Source organism: Perissodus microlepis, chromosome 16, assembly GCF_051167445.1.
Source record: "Perissodus microlepis isolate ML-2025 ecotype Zambia chromosome 16, ASM5116744v1, whole genome shotgun sequence".
Taxonomy (NCBI): Eukaryota; Metazoa; Chordata; class Actinopteri; order Cichliformes; family Cichlidae; genus Perissodus; species Perissodus microlepis.
This window is the reverse complement of record NC_140476.1, coordinates 4,082,654-4,101,380: the sequence shown is the minus strand read 5'-3', so window position 1 is coordinate 4,101,380 and position 18,727 is coordinate 4,082,654. Positions and strand designations below refer to the sequence as shown.

Here is an 18,727-nt window from a genome sequence, read left to right as displayed (position 1 = left end):
GTAATTATACTTCATAGGTTTCATTTCAGCATTCTTTGAGATATTTCTATCTTATAATAACTGAATATAGAAAAAAAAACATTCCTGCACAGTCACTGTGCCTGCATATACCTATTCTTATTTCCTCAATACATTCAAAGAATGAATGATGTTGTAAAATAAAGATACACAAAGATAGATCAAGATGAAGAAATCTGTTATGATCATACACTTATTGAAATTATTTCAAATACACCATGTGTTTATTGGATGATGTTTATTTGCCATAAATATTAGTAAAAATAAAAGTCACTTTAAACATCAACTCAAATACAACAATCTGAATCTGGTTCTGTGCTCAATAATTAATACAAAACATTAAACTTTTAGTCAAGACAACGTCTTTACCATCCCACCATCAATGTTTGACAGTCTAATAATAGAGTCACTCTGATATTCTGATGCCTGTTGAAACCAATTTACCAAATACCAACTGAGCTATGAACTATTCAACTGACAACTGAAGCTATTCATAAAGGCTATGAGTGAGTTTTTAAAATAGATTAATGTAGCTGGTCTGAGGTCTTTAGGTTTAAAATGCATACTGTACTTCTCCCTATATCGGTAACTGACATGTAAAATATTTTAAGTATGAGTTTGTGCATTTCAGTGTTTATCAAAGTGTGTAAACATTCTTTGCCCTGTATTGACTCATCTACACATTTCTTTTATTTATTTTATTCCCCTCAGTATATTGCATAAAAACTGTAAAAACTATTTACACAAAATTACAAAGGTAGCTTTGGCTCGGATAAAACATTAAAAATACAGACACTGCCTTGTTTCTGTAGAGAAACGAATATTTTCTAATGCCTAGAAATTATATTATTAACAACCACTGGTTTATGTTATATTATCCAGAAAACATGTGGAAACAAGAGAACCAGAATGTTCTCAGGTTTATTCTATTTCAAGTAAGATCTTCAGTAGGACTGTCTGGAAACCAGACTGACTTCTTATATCAGAGATCGCAGCACACAGAAGTATTTCTCTGTTCCACTTCCTACATGGAGTTCCTCAGCTCAGGCAGAGTGAGATCATACCTTCAGAGAAAAGAAGCATGAAATGTTCATAAGATCGTGTGGATAAAAAAAATAAGCATGCACACTCTGTTTTTTTTAGGGTCCATGCCCTACAACCAGATTTGGTCAACCAGTTATTTAAAAAACATGTATTTGTTGCTGCAAGTTAAATGAGTTTTCTTGTTACTGGGTGGCTCTATTGCACAAAGTAATAAGAATTCATTTCCACTGAGATGTCAAGGAGGCTCGCAGAGTCACAGTCATGAAAAATTGATCTTGTTTCACTGGAATCTGACTTGTGAAAATTGAAAATGGACAAAATGGAGAAGTGCAGATAAAATAACAAATATGCAACTTCACCATGAGTTCAGGTTGGAACCATTATTACGTAAGAACCATAGCATAACTGTTTCCAAATCATGTTTAACACTCGTCTTTTAAAAGCACACAAACATTTGCCATTTGAAGAGATCATCCTGTTTTAACAGGTGCAGTTTATTATTGTTTTTGCTGAAATATGCAAGGCCTTTCCTTGAAAAAGGCATCACCTGGACGAGAGCATAAGTTCCTCTAAAACCTGTTTATACCTTTGAGCAGTGACAGTGACTTTCCAGATATGTAAGCCCTTAGATTGCAAGTCTTTACTTGTTTGTTTTTTTTAATATATTTGAATATTTTAATAACCTGTTGCCAAAAAAAATTAGTTTCTTTTCAGTTTCACTTACTTTTCTAGCCCTTTGTTGCCCTCTCCCAACTTTTCTGGACCATGTTACAGCTATGAAATTTTAAATAAGGTAATACTTTCTTGAAGGTTTCTCAGTTTAAACATTTCATATGTTTAAATTCTATATTCTATTATGGGTTTATATATATTTGCAAATCATTTTGAATTTTTATTTATGTTTTACACAGTTTCCTAACATTTTTGGAATTGTGATTGTTCTCTGTAATCTGACCACAAGTTTATCTGTACTTCAGCTAAATTAACTAAAACACAGAAACACAGAAACATTTGTCTTCTTATGCCTCACAATTGTGTAATTGGTACAAAAACAATGTGAGACTTCCATAAAAGCAGCAAGGAAGTTCCAGGAAGTTATATAGAAAAAAGGAAACCAGTTAAAAAGTGCCCAGCAACAAAGGTGCAGGCAGATTTTATTACTGCTGGACAAAGCCGCTGTAGCTGTTTCCATTATTTGTGCTAAGTCAATGAGCTGCAGGCTGGAGCTTCATTTACCACCAGATAAGACAGAGGAATAGAGAACCATCAGTCTTATCTAACTCCCAGCAAGAAAGTCAATATGTGAATTTTCCTCAAACTGTTCCTTTAATTAAGCTGGTCAGGGAGGATTTTCTTTACAAACTGATGACCGCAAGACAATAAAAGAAGGAAGTATTGATACTTAAAGTCAGCACATTCACATTCAGTGTCACATAAATCTAATTGTAATAAGAGAAAACTGGCCCCCTTACCACGCTGTCACGCCTTTGACTAGATCGATTTCTGATAAATCTATTATTACCTGCAGAAAGAAGCAGAACTGCCATTAGTTGTCTGGAACAAGCTGCAAAAGTGTGATAGTGAAAGCAGCTAGGATTTCAATTTATGCCACATATGAAGAAAATAAAATAAATATTTAAACCACAATGAAGAAAAGTAGGAAAATGAGAGGTCGCATATTTGTCTGAAGAATGAGTAAACACATAAAGCAGTTTAGCTCAGTTAGAGAGTTTTAAGCTTTTAAGTCTTTGAAGCTTGTGACAGGAAGAAAAATGCAGAATTTACCAGGAGCAGCATGAGTGTTATTAGCACAAAAAATATTGCTTATTTTTGTTACAATTGTTATGATAGCAGTACTTGTTATTTAAAAATATTTAAAAAATATTTTTCAAGTTATATTTTCATAAACCATGCAATATATGTTTAGGATTTTTTTTTAATAAAAAGCAAATGTCAGCATAAATATGTATAAGAAAAAAATGTACATGTATAAATATTGTTCCATATATTGTTCCATATATAGTTTTATATTTTTTTTATATATATTTTAAGACATCAATACCAAATGAGTAGTTCAGCTTCAAAATGAGCTTAACATACCGAACCTATGTCCTTTCTCTCTTGAGAGACCAAAATGCTGTTGTTTTTCACAGACACATCCAACTTCCTAGCTTGTGCTTCTTGAAGTAACACATCAAACTCAAACCTGTGATGAAAGCAGGTAAAGAAAGTGACACCATCTCAGTGTCTGCTTTAAAGACACACAAACTACAAAGTATAAAAATATAAATTATTCCTTTACAACAAACAAATAGAAAATGGTGAATGAGCGTATTAGACTTACTTTTCATTGTAGACGGGATTGATCATCCTCTTCTTGACATGCGTCTTCTTACGATGCTTCCAGGTTTGATCGGGGAGGAGATACAGGCGGACGTAAGAGTCTGTGCCGTGCTCACTGCAGGGCAATAAGTTCCTGTGTGGGAGAGGCCCCGGTATTTAGGAGAACTGTTTCTGTATATTTTAATTAAAGCCTTTTAATAACTTAAATGGTAATGGGGACAGATTTTTGTGACATACCTGCATCTGATTATAAAGACTATAAGCTTATGTTTCAGGGTTGCATAGCGTACATTTAGCTCAATCTCTCCAAATGAACCCTGATGATTCCTAATGGCTCTAAAGAGAAAAAATTGCAAAGGTCAGTTTCATTTTTATACTTTTTTGAAAATGCAGCATCCAGCTCAGTTCAGGATATCTTTGGAAAGGTTAGAAGTTGACATTAAAGGACACGCAGAGAACAAAGTCTCACTCTGGAAATAAGAATTCATCCGAGGGGTCAAAACTGGATGAAGTGATGGAGTTCTGTGACAGCAGGCTGTGAGAGGTCAACCGGCGCACATTCGCAGATGATTTCCTTTTCTTAGATGCCTGGAAGGAGCCACGGCCTTGAGCTAAATAACCTTGATTTGGTGAAGCTGTCTCTTGGTTCGGAGTTGAGGGACCAGGGGTATTGTTGGAGGAAACTGTGTGAGAGGAAGATGGAGCATCGGAGGGACTGGAGACTGAGGTATTCCCTGCTTTTCTGGCCTGTTGCTGTTTGACTTCTGAAGAAGGATTGATGAAAGTCTTGGGTGGAGGCTCTTCCAAATTAAGAATCTGTGTGAGATAGAAGACATGAGCAATGCTACTTATGACAGAGGTGAATAAGACAATGAGAAAACCAACAGAGAACATTTGCTTTGTACAGGAAGACAGATGGGTGTGTGTGTGTGCTTGCCCACCCTGAGCGTGGCCTTGAGTTTGATCTGGCTGTTTGCTCCAGAGTGCTCTAGCAGGAAGTACTGGTCTAGAGTCAGGTCCGAGGTGTTGAGGAGGCGACTAAGGGGCAAGTTGAGAACACCGAGGTGATTCTTCTTCTCAGGCTCTTTGACCTGAACCACATAAACAAAAAAAATATTAAAAAAAACACAAATTACATTAACCTCATGAAGAGATCAGATAGACTGAAAGAGGTCTGGGTTCAGAATATGCTTTAGAATCATTTGTGTCAATTGTAATAAAAGTTTCATTCTGAGTCAAAATTGGACAATTAAATGGGAACATGATAAATATAGCACTATTTTTTTTTTTTTTTTAGCAGCAGTGATTATAGTCAAGTTTTTAAAAACAATACTTTCCAAATGGTTGTTTTTGACAGCAATTTGTTCTGGATTAAAAAACAAACCTGAACAAAGAGCTGCTGCCTGTTGACGTCACGCACAAAGAAGGTGAAGCCCTCCTCCCACACCGGGTCTTTGGAAGCATACACAACCTGGAGAAACAGTGCATCAGTAGTAATTCAAGTTATTCACTGCAAAAAGATGACACAGTTAGTGTGCTTTGCATTTGTCACTGCAGTATTTTTTCAACGGACTTTATAATAGTTTCACTGATCTAGAGTCAAAATGCTTCCAGATAAAATGCAGTCAAAATGTATTTATTTTGGATCACTAAACCTAAAAATGTTGCTTAAAACTGTTGGTAGGTAAGTGACACACGTTCTTATTTGAAACCAGAAATGACAAAAATTGATTTTAAGACTTGAATTTTGCCAAAAATGCAGGTAGGTGCTCATTTTCAGATGGGTTCTCATCCCAAACTATTCTTCAGTTTTACTGAATTTAGGCTTTTATCAAATTTCAAATGAATTGATATCTCCATTTGATCTGTAGACCTCTACTCTGACCTCACTTTTGATCTTCCTGGTAGCGGAAATGGTCTAAAATCTGTAAATATCATAAAAGTGATCTTTTTCATTCATAACAAATTGTAACTTAATGAAAAAAGGTGAAGCATTACCATTTAAAGCAAGTGCCCATACAGCTATAATAACAGCTTTAATGATCATATTTGATATCATAGGGGAAAGTTATGTGTTTTTATGGTAAAGTGAGAGCAATACCTTGCTTTTCTGAACATTGCTGTCAGTGGAAAATTCAACAAAGCTGTTGGGAAAGGCTGCTCTCTTTGTGATCTGAAAACAAAGCAAAACAATGACCTGGTCAGAACATCTGTAGAGCTCTATTCCAATTCCAATACGGTTAAGTGGATCTTTTTCTTTCAGTCAGTGTCAATATTGAAAACATATAACCTGCCTTGTAATTGTAAACCTCTGCCAACCAGGTTAGGTAGCAGTTTACATCTGTTCCATATTTTTTTCCTGTTTTTTGTGTGAATTTTGTCATAATTATGTGATGAATTCTGTGTGCTTTGTGAGGTCTCCGTGAGCTTTTTCCTATAACCGGGTGAATATTTTGGATTTTTATATTGACTTTAAATGTGTTTTGAAGAACTAGTTTATCTGGTTGTTTATACTCATATTTTAAATGTAGTTGATTCTGCAGAAAACAGACGTTCAAATTTTTGGTAAGACCAAGTCCCATGTAATTAAATGGAATTTCACAGAATTTTATTTGAAATTACTGTGTAATTATATTTACCCACAAATCCTTAAAGGTAGGCACAAAAGGGAGGTAACAAGTCAGCTTTTTTACAGGAAACAAAGAATAATTATAGTAAATGTGATTACTGCATAACCAATTGTAAGCAGTGTTTAATTAATACAGTGACCGAGGAATCCTGCGAACCCTCAGGATGAAGTCCTCATTAGGAGAATGGTTCACGGTGTCTCTATGGATTTGTAAATGTCATTTATCAAATGTATGTATGAGTTTGAGTGGGATTATATAAACATATAATTGCAATTACTTTACTATTTCATACTTCACCTGGATTCTCTGGTAGCATTCTTATGACACTCCTTTCATAAAAATATTATTTGGCTTGTACAAAACCAAAATTGGGAGTCTTCCAACAATAAACTGCAACGTTCTTTATTCAACTCTGTAATAAACCACACCACCAACTAAAACGAGGAAGAAGAAAAACATTTATGCTGACAATCATTACTGAAGCAGAAAAAAATACTAATGGCCAACCTCCGTCTTTACACTTCCAAATAATGATGCATAAAGATAAGAAATTAAGTTTTCAGTTCATTTTTATCCTGCATTTTCACATTATAACCAGCAGAGGACAGTACTAATGAAATTAGGAAACCTTGAATTGAGAAAAGAGTAAAAGAGTTTTGTTATTTAAAAAAAATCCTTAATAATTCTACCAGTTGGTTTATAATTATCTAAAATACCAAATGAATGGAATTTATATCAATTATGAAATCTGTGAAAGTAGAACCTTCATTTTTTTTTTTAAAAAAAAGTCTGTTTCCTCCATGTTCTAAGTTTCCTTCCTGCATGTTTCTTAAGGCTGGGAAATTTAATCTGTACATGTCTCGGTTCAAGGAGTTAGATGAAGAGCAGCTGGCAATAACAGGCATATACAATTACAGGCATGCGCCAGACAAACTGGAAAGACCACCTCTGAACACGCACAGGCACATCTAGAACACCTACAGAAAGCAGATGACCTGACTGATATGGCTTTTTGGCATCAATATACAAAAGCACTATCAGCTGCAGGACATTGAAATGAAGTAAATAAAAGTAAAACAAAACTTTTGTTTTAATATGCTCATCTATTATTGTAAAAGAAAACATACTCTCACTGGCAAACTCAATAAGCTTTGGGCTCCCACTAACACCCAAAAATCACGGATATTTTTATAAACATGTTTAGGACAGAAAGACATAAGGGTCCTCAACGTGATCAAAACAAGTGATAGTGAAGGACTTGCTTTGCCGTCTCTATTATTAGAGCTAATATTGCACATTTGATCCAAATATCTGTATAAATTTGGCATTAAAACAAATTGCAACAAGAAAAACAGCCTGATGCATTAATGCTAAAAAAGCTGTCGTCTTACCTGCGCTTCTTTTGAGTTCTTCCTGAGCCTCTGTTGGTCTGAGTTCTGAGCAGGACAAAAATACAGCTGAGAACATTTGCATGACAACAACAAGAACAATACTACTTATCAACAGAAGATGCTTACGGGTAGATCTGTGGCATTGTCCAGATACACCGCAAGTATGGCACAGGCAAAGTTGTCGTTGGACTAGGAGAAAATGTTGTGAGAGGAAAGAAATGTGATTTCCACAGCAGTTGGACACTGACACACATACAGCTGCTGCTTTTAGTTCAAAGTGAAATATACAAATTCGAATGTTATGTTGAAGAAATAGTGGGCTGCTGTACCTCCTGCAGTAGGCTGGTGTCAGTCTGAAGGGAAAACCACTGGAGCTTAAGGTGAACTTCACCGTGTGGCACATCCTCCAAAGGAAACCACTGCAAGAGTAAGAGGACGTTTGAATGGCTTTAGTGCAAACAGAAAACCAGGGAAAATGGTAGCACATGCATTTTATATGAAACAGTGCACTGTGGTACAGAAATGTTGTGTTATGAAGATTAATCTATTGAATATTGATTTATTGATTAGCATTCAAATATCTCAGTGAATGCAGAAAAAAGATCTACCACAAAGCAAGAAAGCACGAGACAAGGCTAATCAAAAGGTATTGCCTGAAGCACAAGGGTTGCTTATTACGCCAACCCTTTTAACAGAAGATCTTTTAGCATGCAGCTCATGTACACAGGGCTCGAAGCAAAGAGTAAAACAAAACAAAGCAAACAAACAAACAAAGCAAAGCAAAAACTTTCCACCTGAGATGAGTAACTACATTAAATTAAATTTCATTAAAATAATTTATGTATTTTTCTAATACTCTATTTTTAAACATGTCTTTAAACAAGGAAAATGAACTACACCTTTTTAAATCACTGTCATAACTATTCCACAAGTTAACTCCTCTAACAGAAGCACATCTCTGCTTTATGTTTGTCCTTACCTTGTTTTTTTTAAGAAATCTGTTCTCCTTAAGTCATATTAACTCTCTCTGACTTTAAACAGCTTCTGGGTACTGTGGCAAAGCAAGTTATTTTGTGCTTTATACATTATCTGTGCCATTTTATATTCAACTAAATCATAAAATTTCAGGGTATTCAGATTTATTAAAAAAAAGTTAGTTGGTTCTATATAGTTTGATTGATTTATAATTCTTATAGCTCTTTTTTATAACTCAGAAATAGGAAGAGTATTTGTTTATAAGCATTACCCCATATCTCTAGACAATAAGTCATATATGGAAGCAACAGAGAACAATAAAGTGTGTATAATGATTTCTTGTTCAGGACATGCTTTGTTTTGTAGAGAATAACAATGGTTTTTGAAATGTTTGCTTTCACGTGGTTTATATGAGACTTCCAGCTAAGCTTATCATCAGTTATCACTCCAAGAAATTTATTTTCGTACACTCTTTCAGTTTCAATTCCATTAACCCTGATTTTAGATACATTTTTCATTTGTCAGCTTATTCAGGGTAAAAGATCTCACCTGATCCATTTGTTTCTCTCTCTTCACTTCTCCCAAATCGAACTTATAGCTAAAGCAGACAGCCAATGTAAAATACAAATCACATTGTTAATGTCAATATTAGTTAGATTTTTTATAAGCTCTTCACAGGTAAGAATCCACTGATGCCAGGAACTTTGAGAAGGGCTTTTCTTAGGAATTTACTGAGGCATAACTGACTCTGCACGAGGACTGCGGCCTGCATGATGAGATAAGGAAAAGCCAAGAAAAACATCATCATAACTCAAAACTGTACGACATACCTTCCAAGGAAATCATCTTTATCTACATCTTCATCATACAGCTCTACTTCTAGCTCTTGGCCAGGGGCCTCGTGGACAACAAACTGCACAGATAAAGAAAGCGAGGAAGTTTTTAAAAGCACTAAGACGACAAGGTCACATGCAGAAAATGGAATAATAGATACTGATGCTGTACAACAATACAATGAAACAAGTAAAACCGAAGATGAGTGACACACCCAGCATTACAGGGTATGAAATACAGTCATGTGTTTGAATTTTGTGTGGGGGAATTTGTGTTAGCCTACCTCATACACTTCATTCCATCTTGGATGTAGATTCTTTTTCACAGTCTTGCTTTTGAAGTGTATGTTGCCCAATCTGAGTGTGGCATAGGGGTCTGATTTGCCTTTCACTAAACCCATCACGTATGTGTCCATAGCCAGCAGGTCCCTGGCTTCCAGCAAGTGGACCCTCACCACCCCCTATGAGGAAAAAACACAAGATTCATATTAATGATAGTGTCTTTGTATAAGTAACAAGTAAAGGTAAAAATAGGTTTAAAGAGCAAATAGTTAACATATTTTTTTTTTTATCTTAAAATGCACTGTGCTTATAAAAAAATCCAAGTAGCTGCCAGTTATAAGGTGAAGCTAAATGTGTGAATTGGAAATGTGATGGTACATACACGAGGAAGTGGAAACCTCATTTGGTCCATTTTGACCTGGTCTATGAGGGGAATACACATGCGGTTGGGCAACACTATAAAAGAAGCAATGATGTTCATGATGGTCTCCTCTGACAGTGAACTGTAAAGCGAAAGATGGAGTGAGACAAGCAAACATCAAAAATTCTGGATGAATCGGTAATAATAGGATTATTTTTAAAGATTCTCTGACCTAAAGGCAGGGCTGCTCAAAAGGTTTGTCATGCCAGTCCAGTTTATTTTTAATGTCTGAAAAAAAGAGCGCTTTAGATAATATTAAACACACAAATACACATCTCACAACTCCACACTGAGAAAATCTGTGGCAACTTACAGGGCGGCGAATGAAGAAAAAAGTGACTCCTCCCACCAGCGGTGTTTGACCAATAAGAGGCTCTAAAATAACTCTCATCATCCCCTGGAGCTGGAAGATTCAGGGAAAGTTTTACAAGGATAGTAAACATGTGATACAGATGATGGAGAGAAAACAGGAAAATGAGATTCTCACTTTAACGCCTTTCACACCAGCTGTCATTGCTGAGTTCATGTCAGCACGAATGTCCACATCACCGTCATAACTGCAGAGTAAACTGAGCTGGTCAGACATAAATGATGGCAAGAGAAAACATCCTGCACACGACTTGGAATTTAAAGTAAAAAAAAAATGTGTTTGACTGACCTTATGTTCATGTCCAGAATCACTTCCCTATGTTCCACTTCATGTGTGTATGCTCTTATTCCAGTGATCTTGAGAGGCTGAAAATAAAGAAGCATTTAAAGAAAACCATTCAGCCACAACACATCACCTCCAATGCATTTCCAATGTATAAATGTCACTGGATATTAGGGTGGATTTCCAGCAGAACAAATACAAACTCGATTTAAAAACAGCTGGGGCGCCGTGCACAATGTAAATTAAAGCAAAATGCAATGATCTGCAAATCCCACAGACCTATAATTTATTCACAGTAGAACTGAGAAAATGGACCATTTTAAGAAAAAAAATACTCATAGCTCATTTTGAACTCCATGAGATGTCTTAAAAAGGTTTGGAGCATCTTAGAAAGAGAGAGTTTCTAAGAAGTAATGATGGACTGCAAAATCATGGATTGCCTGCAGTAGAAGAACTTTCACCAACTAAAAACATCAGAAGCAGAAAGAAGAGTGGTAAACGTGACTGCATCCCAACTTTTCTGAGACGTGTTGCTGCTATCACATTCAAAATGAGCTAACATTTTTCTTTAAATTATGTATTTTCTCAGTTGAAATATTACAAAACATATTTTGTGTTCTGTTGTGAATGAAATACAGATTTATGAGATTTGCATTGCATTCTGTTTTTATTTCCATTACAGTCGCCCTGTAATGTGTAGGGAGATGAAGACCCGAGTGCAGACTGAACACGAGTCATTGATTAGATCGTTGACAGATTTCAGAAAAGAAGCAAAGAATAAGATACCACAGTATAACTGAAAAGTTGCTGAAAAACAACAAACTTGGAAACATACTAGGGCTATGGAACACTGAGAAAGGTGAACAGAAGTGCTGACAAGGGGAGACAGAAACTATATACATATATATATATATATATATATATATATATATATATATATATATATATATATATATATATATATATATATATATATACACACACACACAGTGGAACAAAGCACAATACAAGCAACCAACTCACAAAATGGTAAATGGCCTGTATTTGTATAGCGCTTTACTAGTCCCTAAGGACCCCAAAGCGCTTTACATATCCAGTCATCCACCCATTCACACACACATTCACACACTGGTGATGGCAAGCTACGTTGTAGCCACAGCCACCATCGGGTGCACTGACAGAGGTGAAAATAAAGCAGGAAAAGCAAAACTTAACAGGGAAAACACACAAATGAACTCAATGAAGGAGACTCAACGCAACAGGAAGTGACATTGAGGGAAGAACTAAACTCTAAAGCAACTGAGAACTAGGAACAAAACAAAATACACAGAACACGGAATAAATGAAGTAAATGTAAACACTAAATAAGCCAGGAATTAAATAAATAATTAAACTAAACAAAACTTCAAAGTGCAAAAAGCTCAAAATGCTGGGTAGCAGCCACAGGACCATGACAGACTCAGTTCTTTTTCAGAACTGCACAAATCAAAGACACTCACAATGCGCCCAAAGTGGATTTTGGTAAAAGTAAAAGTTTTCAGTGAAGGACTGGAGAACCTGATGGACTGCTGGATGTTTTCTCTAAGTAGCTTCTCCATGTACGTCCCAAAAAAAGGCCACGCCTGCTTCAACACCTGACAACACACGACCAAAAAAACATGTGAACACTTGATTCAGAATAGCAAACTGAAATTTACTCACAACGTTAACTGAGATTAACACTAAAAGGCTTAATGTATCAAATGCTTTGTTTAGCTTTCTAAAATTACAACTTAGTTGTAAAATGTTTTTGTTAGTAATTATTTAATATAGTTTGCACTTCCTGCAGTCTCCATGTTGCTTTCAGCTAATCTATCTCTGACTTTGACCTTCTGTCCTCATGCTTTGCATCAAGGTGTAGGTTTTGTGTACTCTAGATCAGCAGGGCCTTAACTAGTTTGTGTTATAGAGGAATAACCGAATATCTTCTGGATTGTGTTTATTTTCAGCAGAATAGAAATCACAGTAATAACTACAAAAGGTATATAAAGGCATAAAAGTTATCTGGCAGCACGGTGGCAGGGTGGATACCACTGTTGCCGCACAGCAAGAAGGTCCTGAGTTCAGTTCCTCCATCAGGCTGGGGTCATTCTGTGTGGAGTTTGCATGTTCTCCCCATGTTTGCGTGGGTTCCCTCCGGGTACTCTGGCTTCTTCCCACCGTCCAAAGACATGCAGTTTGTGGGGATAGGTTAATTGATTAATCTATATTGCCCATAGGTGTGAATGCAAATGGTTGTCTCTCTCTGTGTGTTAGTCCTGCGACAGACTGACGACCTGTCCAGGGGCGTACCCCGCCTCTCGCCCTATGACGGCTGGGATACGCTCCAGTGCTGCCTGCAACCCTGAAAAGGATAAGCGGAAGCGAATGGATGGACTATAAAAGGTATTATTAATGTCCTGTTGTGTGTATTGCCCAGCTGAATGTCTGACTGTGAGTGACTTTCCTTTGTTACGCTGGAGTTGATTTGCTAGGAATTTGCTTGATTTATTATTTTCTTTGAAATTGTTATTTCTAGGTTGTGTTCTTACATAAAATATTCTGTAATTCTCCCCATGTTTGTTGGCTTGGGTTTGTTATGTGTCTGTCTGTTAGTTTTTTAACTTTTCCTTCAATATCACATTCCAATTTTTGTCCAGTTTTTTCTTCTATAAGGAGCTTGCTTTTTCTGTTTAACAAAGTAAAAAAGAAAATCATTTTTTTCTATGAACTCTTTCTTTTTGTGTCAGTTATGTCCATGAATAGGGACCTGGGTACAATTAAAATCTATAAGATTTCCTGTATGCGGAGAACTTTTGTTTTGTCACGTATTCCTGAACTATTATTCTTTCTGCCTGAAAACAAATACCACATACATTCCAAAAAACAAGTTGCTGCTTGTTTGTGTCACTGCATTCAGCCTGCATTCAGATCCACAGAGGATGCCATCGCCCACGTCCTGCACACCACCCTCAGCCACGTGGACAAGAAACAGGGTAACTATGTGCGAATGCTGTTTGTTGATTACAGTTCAGCGTTTAACACAATAGTGCCCTGCAGACTGTTCACAAAGCTCAGGGATCTGGGACTTAACAGCCATCTATGTGCATGGGTGTTGGACTTCCTCACTGGCAGAACTCAGGTGGTGAGGGTGGGTAGATGCGTCTCTAACAGCATCACCATCAACACAGGAGCACCTCAGGGATGTGTCCTCTCGCCACTGCTCTACTCCCTCTACACTTCAGACTGTGTGGCCACCCATGGCTCCAACACCATTGTGAAGTTTGCTGACGACACAGTGGTGTTGGGTGCCATCTCCAACAACGATGAGGCGGCCTACATGGATGAAGTGAAGAATCTGGCATCATGGTGCCAGGACAACCACCTCCAGCTGAATGTCGGCAAGACCAAGGAGCTGGTGGTGGACTTCAGAAGGGGTCAGCACAGAGACTACAAGCCCATTATCATCAATGGAGCTCCAGTGGAGAGGGTGCAGTCCTTCAAATATCTTGGTGTCCACATCTCCTCAGACCTGACATGGGCTGCCCACATTCAGGTCCAGACCAAAAAGGCTAGGCAGCGCCTGTATCACCTACAACAACTGAGGAAGTTCAGGGTCTCTCCAAAGATCCTCAGGATTTTCTATACAGGCGCTGTGGAGAGCATCCTCACACAGAACATGACATCGTGGTTTGGGAACAGCTGTGTGAAGGACCAAAAAGCTCTCCAGAGAGTGATCCGTACAGCAGAACGCTGCTGCAGGATCGCTCTCCCCCCGCTTCAGGACACCTACACCAGGAGATGCCGGACTAGAGCAGCGCAGATACTGAAGGACCCGTCCCATCCTGGCAACAAACTGTTCCAACTTCTGCAATCTGGTAGAAGGTTCCGCATCATCCGGGCAAGGACAGAGAGACTCAAGAGGAGCTTCTATCCCCAAGCCATCCGGGCCCTAAACACACACACACCCGCCCTCTCACATCATCTATAATTGACTGAGACAGGACTCTCTTCCAGACACTCTAAACCAGGCACAATGTACATTCCAAATTCCTTTAATTTTAAATATGTTTATATTGTCTATTCTGTATAATAGTCAGATGTCTATTCATATTAATGTACAGAATTCACCTGCTTGCTGCTACTACTGCACATTCACCCAATGTATATACTATTTATATATATAATGTTCTTCCTCTACCCCCCCACCCCCCACCCCCCCCCCACCCCCCATTTTTGCACATGTCGAGGAGCGTGTCAGGCTACATTTCACTGTGTGTTATACTTGTATAACTATGCATGTGACAAATAAAGAACCTTGAACCTTGAACCTTGCTGTGTTGGGTTTTGCTCTGTGAATGATAGATCTACCTCTTTAAGAGTGTTCTTGGCCTGGTTAGATGCAGTGAAGTTTTTCTTAACCATGGAAACAATTGTGTTATAATGCACTTTAGTTGTCTTCTGTGGTCTTTCTTTGCTTTTGGTGTTGCTGAGCTGGCTAGGGCATTGAATCTTTGTAAGAATATACCAGATTGTTAATTTGGCTGCAGGTTTGTGCTCTTTCTGTCTCTCTCTTTCTCTGAAAGTTTTTTGTTTTGTTTTGTTTTGTTTTGTTTTGTTTTGTTTTGTCTCATAAAGTCCTCATTCACATGCATCAGCATGTTTTAGGAACTCCCATAAGTTCATTAGGTGATCATAAACTCTGATCAGTAATCTGGCAGGAATGATTCCTGGGAATTGTGGATGGAAGGACAGATGACAGACACCTCATCACTGCACAAACTCATCTGCAAGGTGAGCTGAAAATACTATACTTTTAAAAACCTTTAAAGTAAAGCTGGAAGTCAGCACTTCTATCATATATTGACTGTTTGATTTCAAATCCACTGTTGCGAAATACAGACGAAAAATTATTTTTAAAAAAGAAGAGAAGAGAAGAGAAGAGAAGAGAAGAGAAGAGAAGAGAAGAGAAGAGAAGAGAAGAGAAACCTTTATTAGTCCCATACGTAGGAAATTTGTTGTGTCACAGCAGAAAGTGGAGAGTGCAAGTTACAGTAGTAAAACTTATCATTGTCCAAGATTTAATGGACCTATGTGTAGCTGATTCAATATTTACAGACTAACTGGTGTATTGGATACCAGATTTTATGATATTTGATGTGGGCTTATTTGGACATATCTTCAGTGCCAATTAAATCACCAATTAACTGAACATGCATGGAACAGGGTGAGCATGTAAACGCCACATAGAACGACAGAAGGTTCAAACCAGGAGTCATGGTGCTACCACTTCACAACCCCCAAATATGGGACAAGTAAGGCAGTTCTGACTCTCATTACATGCAGCACAGTACATTTTAAAAAAATAAGTGGTGCCACGTTCTGGTTAGGTCTAACTAGACTGTTGAATAAACTGATCAACAATGACTCCATTTTTTTTTCTTTTTGACTGATTTTTAACATGCCATAATTTTGCATTTATATGAAACTAACAGATTTTGCTTTAAATCTTTTAAAAATCATTATTTGGTGCATGTTGTTAGGTTCCATATGGCATAAGCAGCAGATCCACTGTTGGAATGGCTGCAGTGTGCCTACATGTTCTCTCTCCCACATTTTCCATCTTTCTTCCAATGTTTGTGTCAAAATAAAGATGACAATTGTCATAAATTAGCCTAAAAATGCATCAAAAGAACAAAACATTACAAATATGGGCGGGATTCTACTTGATCTTAATGAGGTCACCTAAAGGTATCCAGTACAGCCCGATCCGGCAGGGAGGTGTGGGAAGCCAGATCAGGCGCCCCCTGTTTTTGTCTGACTTCTCTCTATCACCTTTTCTATCCCTTTCAAGGCTCCATAAATGCTAAAAAGGTAAGTATTATTTCTCAGTTGCAGTGAATAGATAGAAAATAAACTGTAGGAAACTAAACAGAAGAAAGAAGAAGAGAAATAACAAGTTAACATAAACCAGTGACACACTCCAGGGCCTGATCAACCCTGGCAGGGCCTCCTTGGATGAGGATGTCTAGTGATAATGGCCGAAATACCCGATGAATCCAAGGTCCACTACTGACGATTTGTCCTAAATTTTAAAATCATAAGCTAGATCAGATCTCTAATCCCTAAACCTAACCAAGGAAGGAAAATGTCAGATTAGCCTGGGTAAAAGGCACACAACGATGCGTGCTGCTGACAAAGTCTGGGCTGCCTTTCCTCATAACAGCCATCCCTCAAGAGTCTCTCCATCTAAAGCAATGCATTATCAGGGACTGTAACATCTAGTCCTTCTTACTGAATCACCCTACAGTCCATATTCAAACCTTTTATGGTTGTAAAGCTGAAACAGTTGATTGTTATAGATACTTGAGACTCTGGCTGGATGATAAAGAGACTTTTCTATAAAAAAAAATGAAAAAAGATGAAGATCTGGTTTTTATATAGTTTTTTTTTTTTAATCTCATTCACAAGCTGCAAGATCATTGCACAACCCACAATTTTGTCTCCACTTGATTATGGTGCTATTGTTTTATGAGTGCATCTATATCCACCTTAAGGTCTCTAATGGGAGTTTTTCCTTCACACTGTTTCCAAAGTGCTTGCTCATAGTGAGACATATGTTGTCTGTATGCATTATTGTAGGGTATAATTAACAATATAAAGCACCTTGAGGTGACTGTTGTTGTGATATGACGCTGTATAAATAAAATTGAATTGAATGAATTTGAATTAAATTCTGTGTATCACAGTGCATAATGTGAAAATTTCAAATTGTTGTATTTGTGCATCTGCAACTACTCTTGCACCTGTTTTTAGTCTTGGTATCTTTCTTGAAAAAGAGATTTCAATCTCACTGAGAGAACCTGTTTTAAAAAAAGGACTTAATAGATAATATCACTCTTAACATGTGAAAAATTTTGAATACTGTACCTTGTTAAGCCAGTGAACCTTCTCTACATCAGAGAATTGCACCTTTGGGGGAAAAGCATTAAAGTTAAAATCTTGATGCATGCTCAATCATCCAGGTAAGTAAATCTCCAAAAGTTGATTGAAAAAGAAGCGTTTTGTGGGAGAAACGTTTCGTCACTCATCCAAGTGAAACGTTTCTCCCACAAAACGCTTCGTCCAGATGAACAGAATCAACTTTTGGACATTAAAGTTAAAAGTTGACGTGTCACAGTGTCATGCATGACGGCGTTGGTGGAAGATGAAGAGGTGTGATGATTAAAAACCTCCCTCAGAAGTTTAGGCTGTAACAGAAAAACAGAACATACCCAGGATGCCATCGGTAAGGCACTTCTCAGCTCGGTTTTGATCGCGCGTTTTTCATTGTCCACTAAGTCGATGGCTGATGTGATCCGGGCGACTTTCCATTGGCGATTTTTCTTCCAGTAGGTGAGCATAAACACGCACAGCAACACCCAGCTGATGTTGATGCCCAGATAGCCTAACAGATACACAGGGTAGCAGATGAACACCGCTCTCCCGCAGTACATCACGAACTCTATTATTACGTGGTTAACAGTCGATGAGCTCAGCCTGTCCGTGCACTGCATGCTTTCGGACGATTTTTGTGCCATCGGGTCAGACACGGTCTGAGGACCTGGTTCAGAAAACGCACTTATTGTATGATCAGTGGGCGAACAACTTTCTGTGTAGCGTATTTCATTTCATTTTCATTTGAAAAGTAGACAAACCAGTCCTCCACACTTACCTCGCGCTCATAGTAGTCCTAAACCTTCTCCGTGTTTTTTTTTAAACAAAAATAAATATGCAGGATAAAATGACGGAAATAAATCCAGACCTGGAACTTAGATTTTCACGCTGTATGCCTATTCTGCACCGGGAGGTGCTGTGTAAGTCAGTGCCAAAACACCCCGAACCATATTGTTGATGTTGTAACTACACAGTAACGTCATCAGGGCACGAGCGCACAATCACACGCACGTTGTTGCACTTTTGATTCCTTACTGGCACCTACTGTGTCAGTAGTGCGCTTCAAGTCAGGACTTTCCACGCACACGGAGATGTGCTTATAAGGTGTCGGTTCTCTTTGGATCTTAAAATTCCTCAGTGATGAAGTTTAACAAATACAGATACAGATCCTCTCTTACTGAACC

The 18,727-nt window shown here is 37.7% G+C and overlaps 1 protein-coding gene across 2 annotated transcripts; it reads right to left on the bottom strand.

Annotated features, from left to right (window-relative positions):
• Window positions 1-239: 239 nt before the first annotated feature.
• Window positions 240-18,490, bottom strand: LOC146370245 (extended synaptotagmin-3-like). Of its 2 annotated transcripts, none has more exons than XM_084908777.1 (24): window positions 18,322-18,490; window positions 17,882-18,210; window positions 17,538-17,579; window positions 12,089-12,223; window positions 10,596-10,672; window positions 10,425-10,494; window positions 10,251-10,340; window positions 10,110-10,165; window positions 9,899-10,019; window positions 9,519-9,695; window positions 9,232-9,314; window positions 8,951-8,999; window positions 7,756-7,845; window positions 7,553-7,615; window positions 7,427-7,471; window positions 5,507-5,578; window positions 4,790-4,876; window positions 4,347-4,496; window positions 3,875-4,221; window positions 3,643-3,741; window positions 3,407-3,538; window positions 3,163-3,268; window positions 2,535-2,584; window positions 240-1,082 (listed from the first exon to the last, which is right to left on the bottom strand). In XM_084908777.1, exons 2-24 carry the CDS (start codon window positions 18,185-18,187, stop codon window positions 1,043-1,045), a joined length of 2,487 nt encoding a protein of 828 aa, XP_084764903.1. In that variant the 5' UTR covers window positions 18,188-18,210; window positions 18,322-18,490; the 3' UTR covers window positions 240-1,042. The 2 variants fall into 2 exon arrangements, with proteins under 2 accessions (XP_084764903.1, XP_084764904.1); XM_084908778.1 differs by having other exon boundaries at window positions 17,882-18,054.
• Between the last annotated feature and the right edge of the window lie 237 nt (window positions 18,491-18,727).

What these genes read in the sequence shown, in the direction of transcription:
- LOC146370245 (XM_084908777.1), bottom strand. Translation starts at nt 18,187, where the DNA reads ATGGCACAAAAATCGTCCGAAAGCATGCAGTGCACGGACAGGCTGAGC. An exon ending in TGAGGTTTCCACTTCCTCGT is followed by an intron (nt 9,696 to 9,898) that starts GTATGTACCATC and finishes TTTTCCTCATAG; the next exon opens with GGGGTGGTGAGGGTCCACTT. An exon ending in ACACCAGCCTACTGCAGGAG is followed by an intron (nt 7,616 to 7,755) that starts GTACAGCAGCCC and finishes ATTTTCTCCTAG; the next exon opens with TCCAACGACAACTTTGCCTG.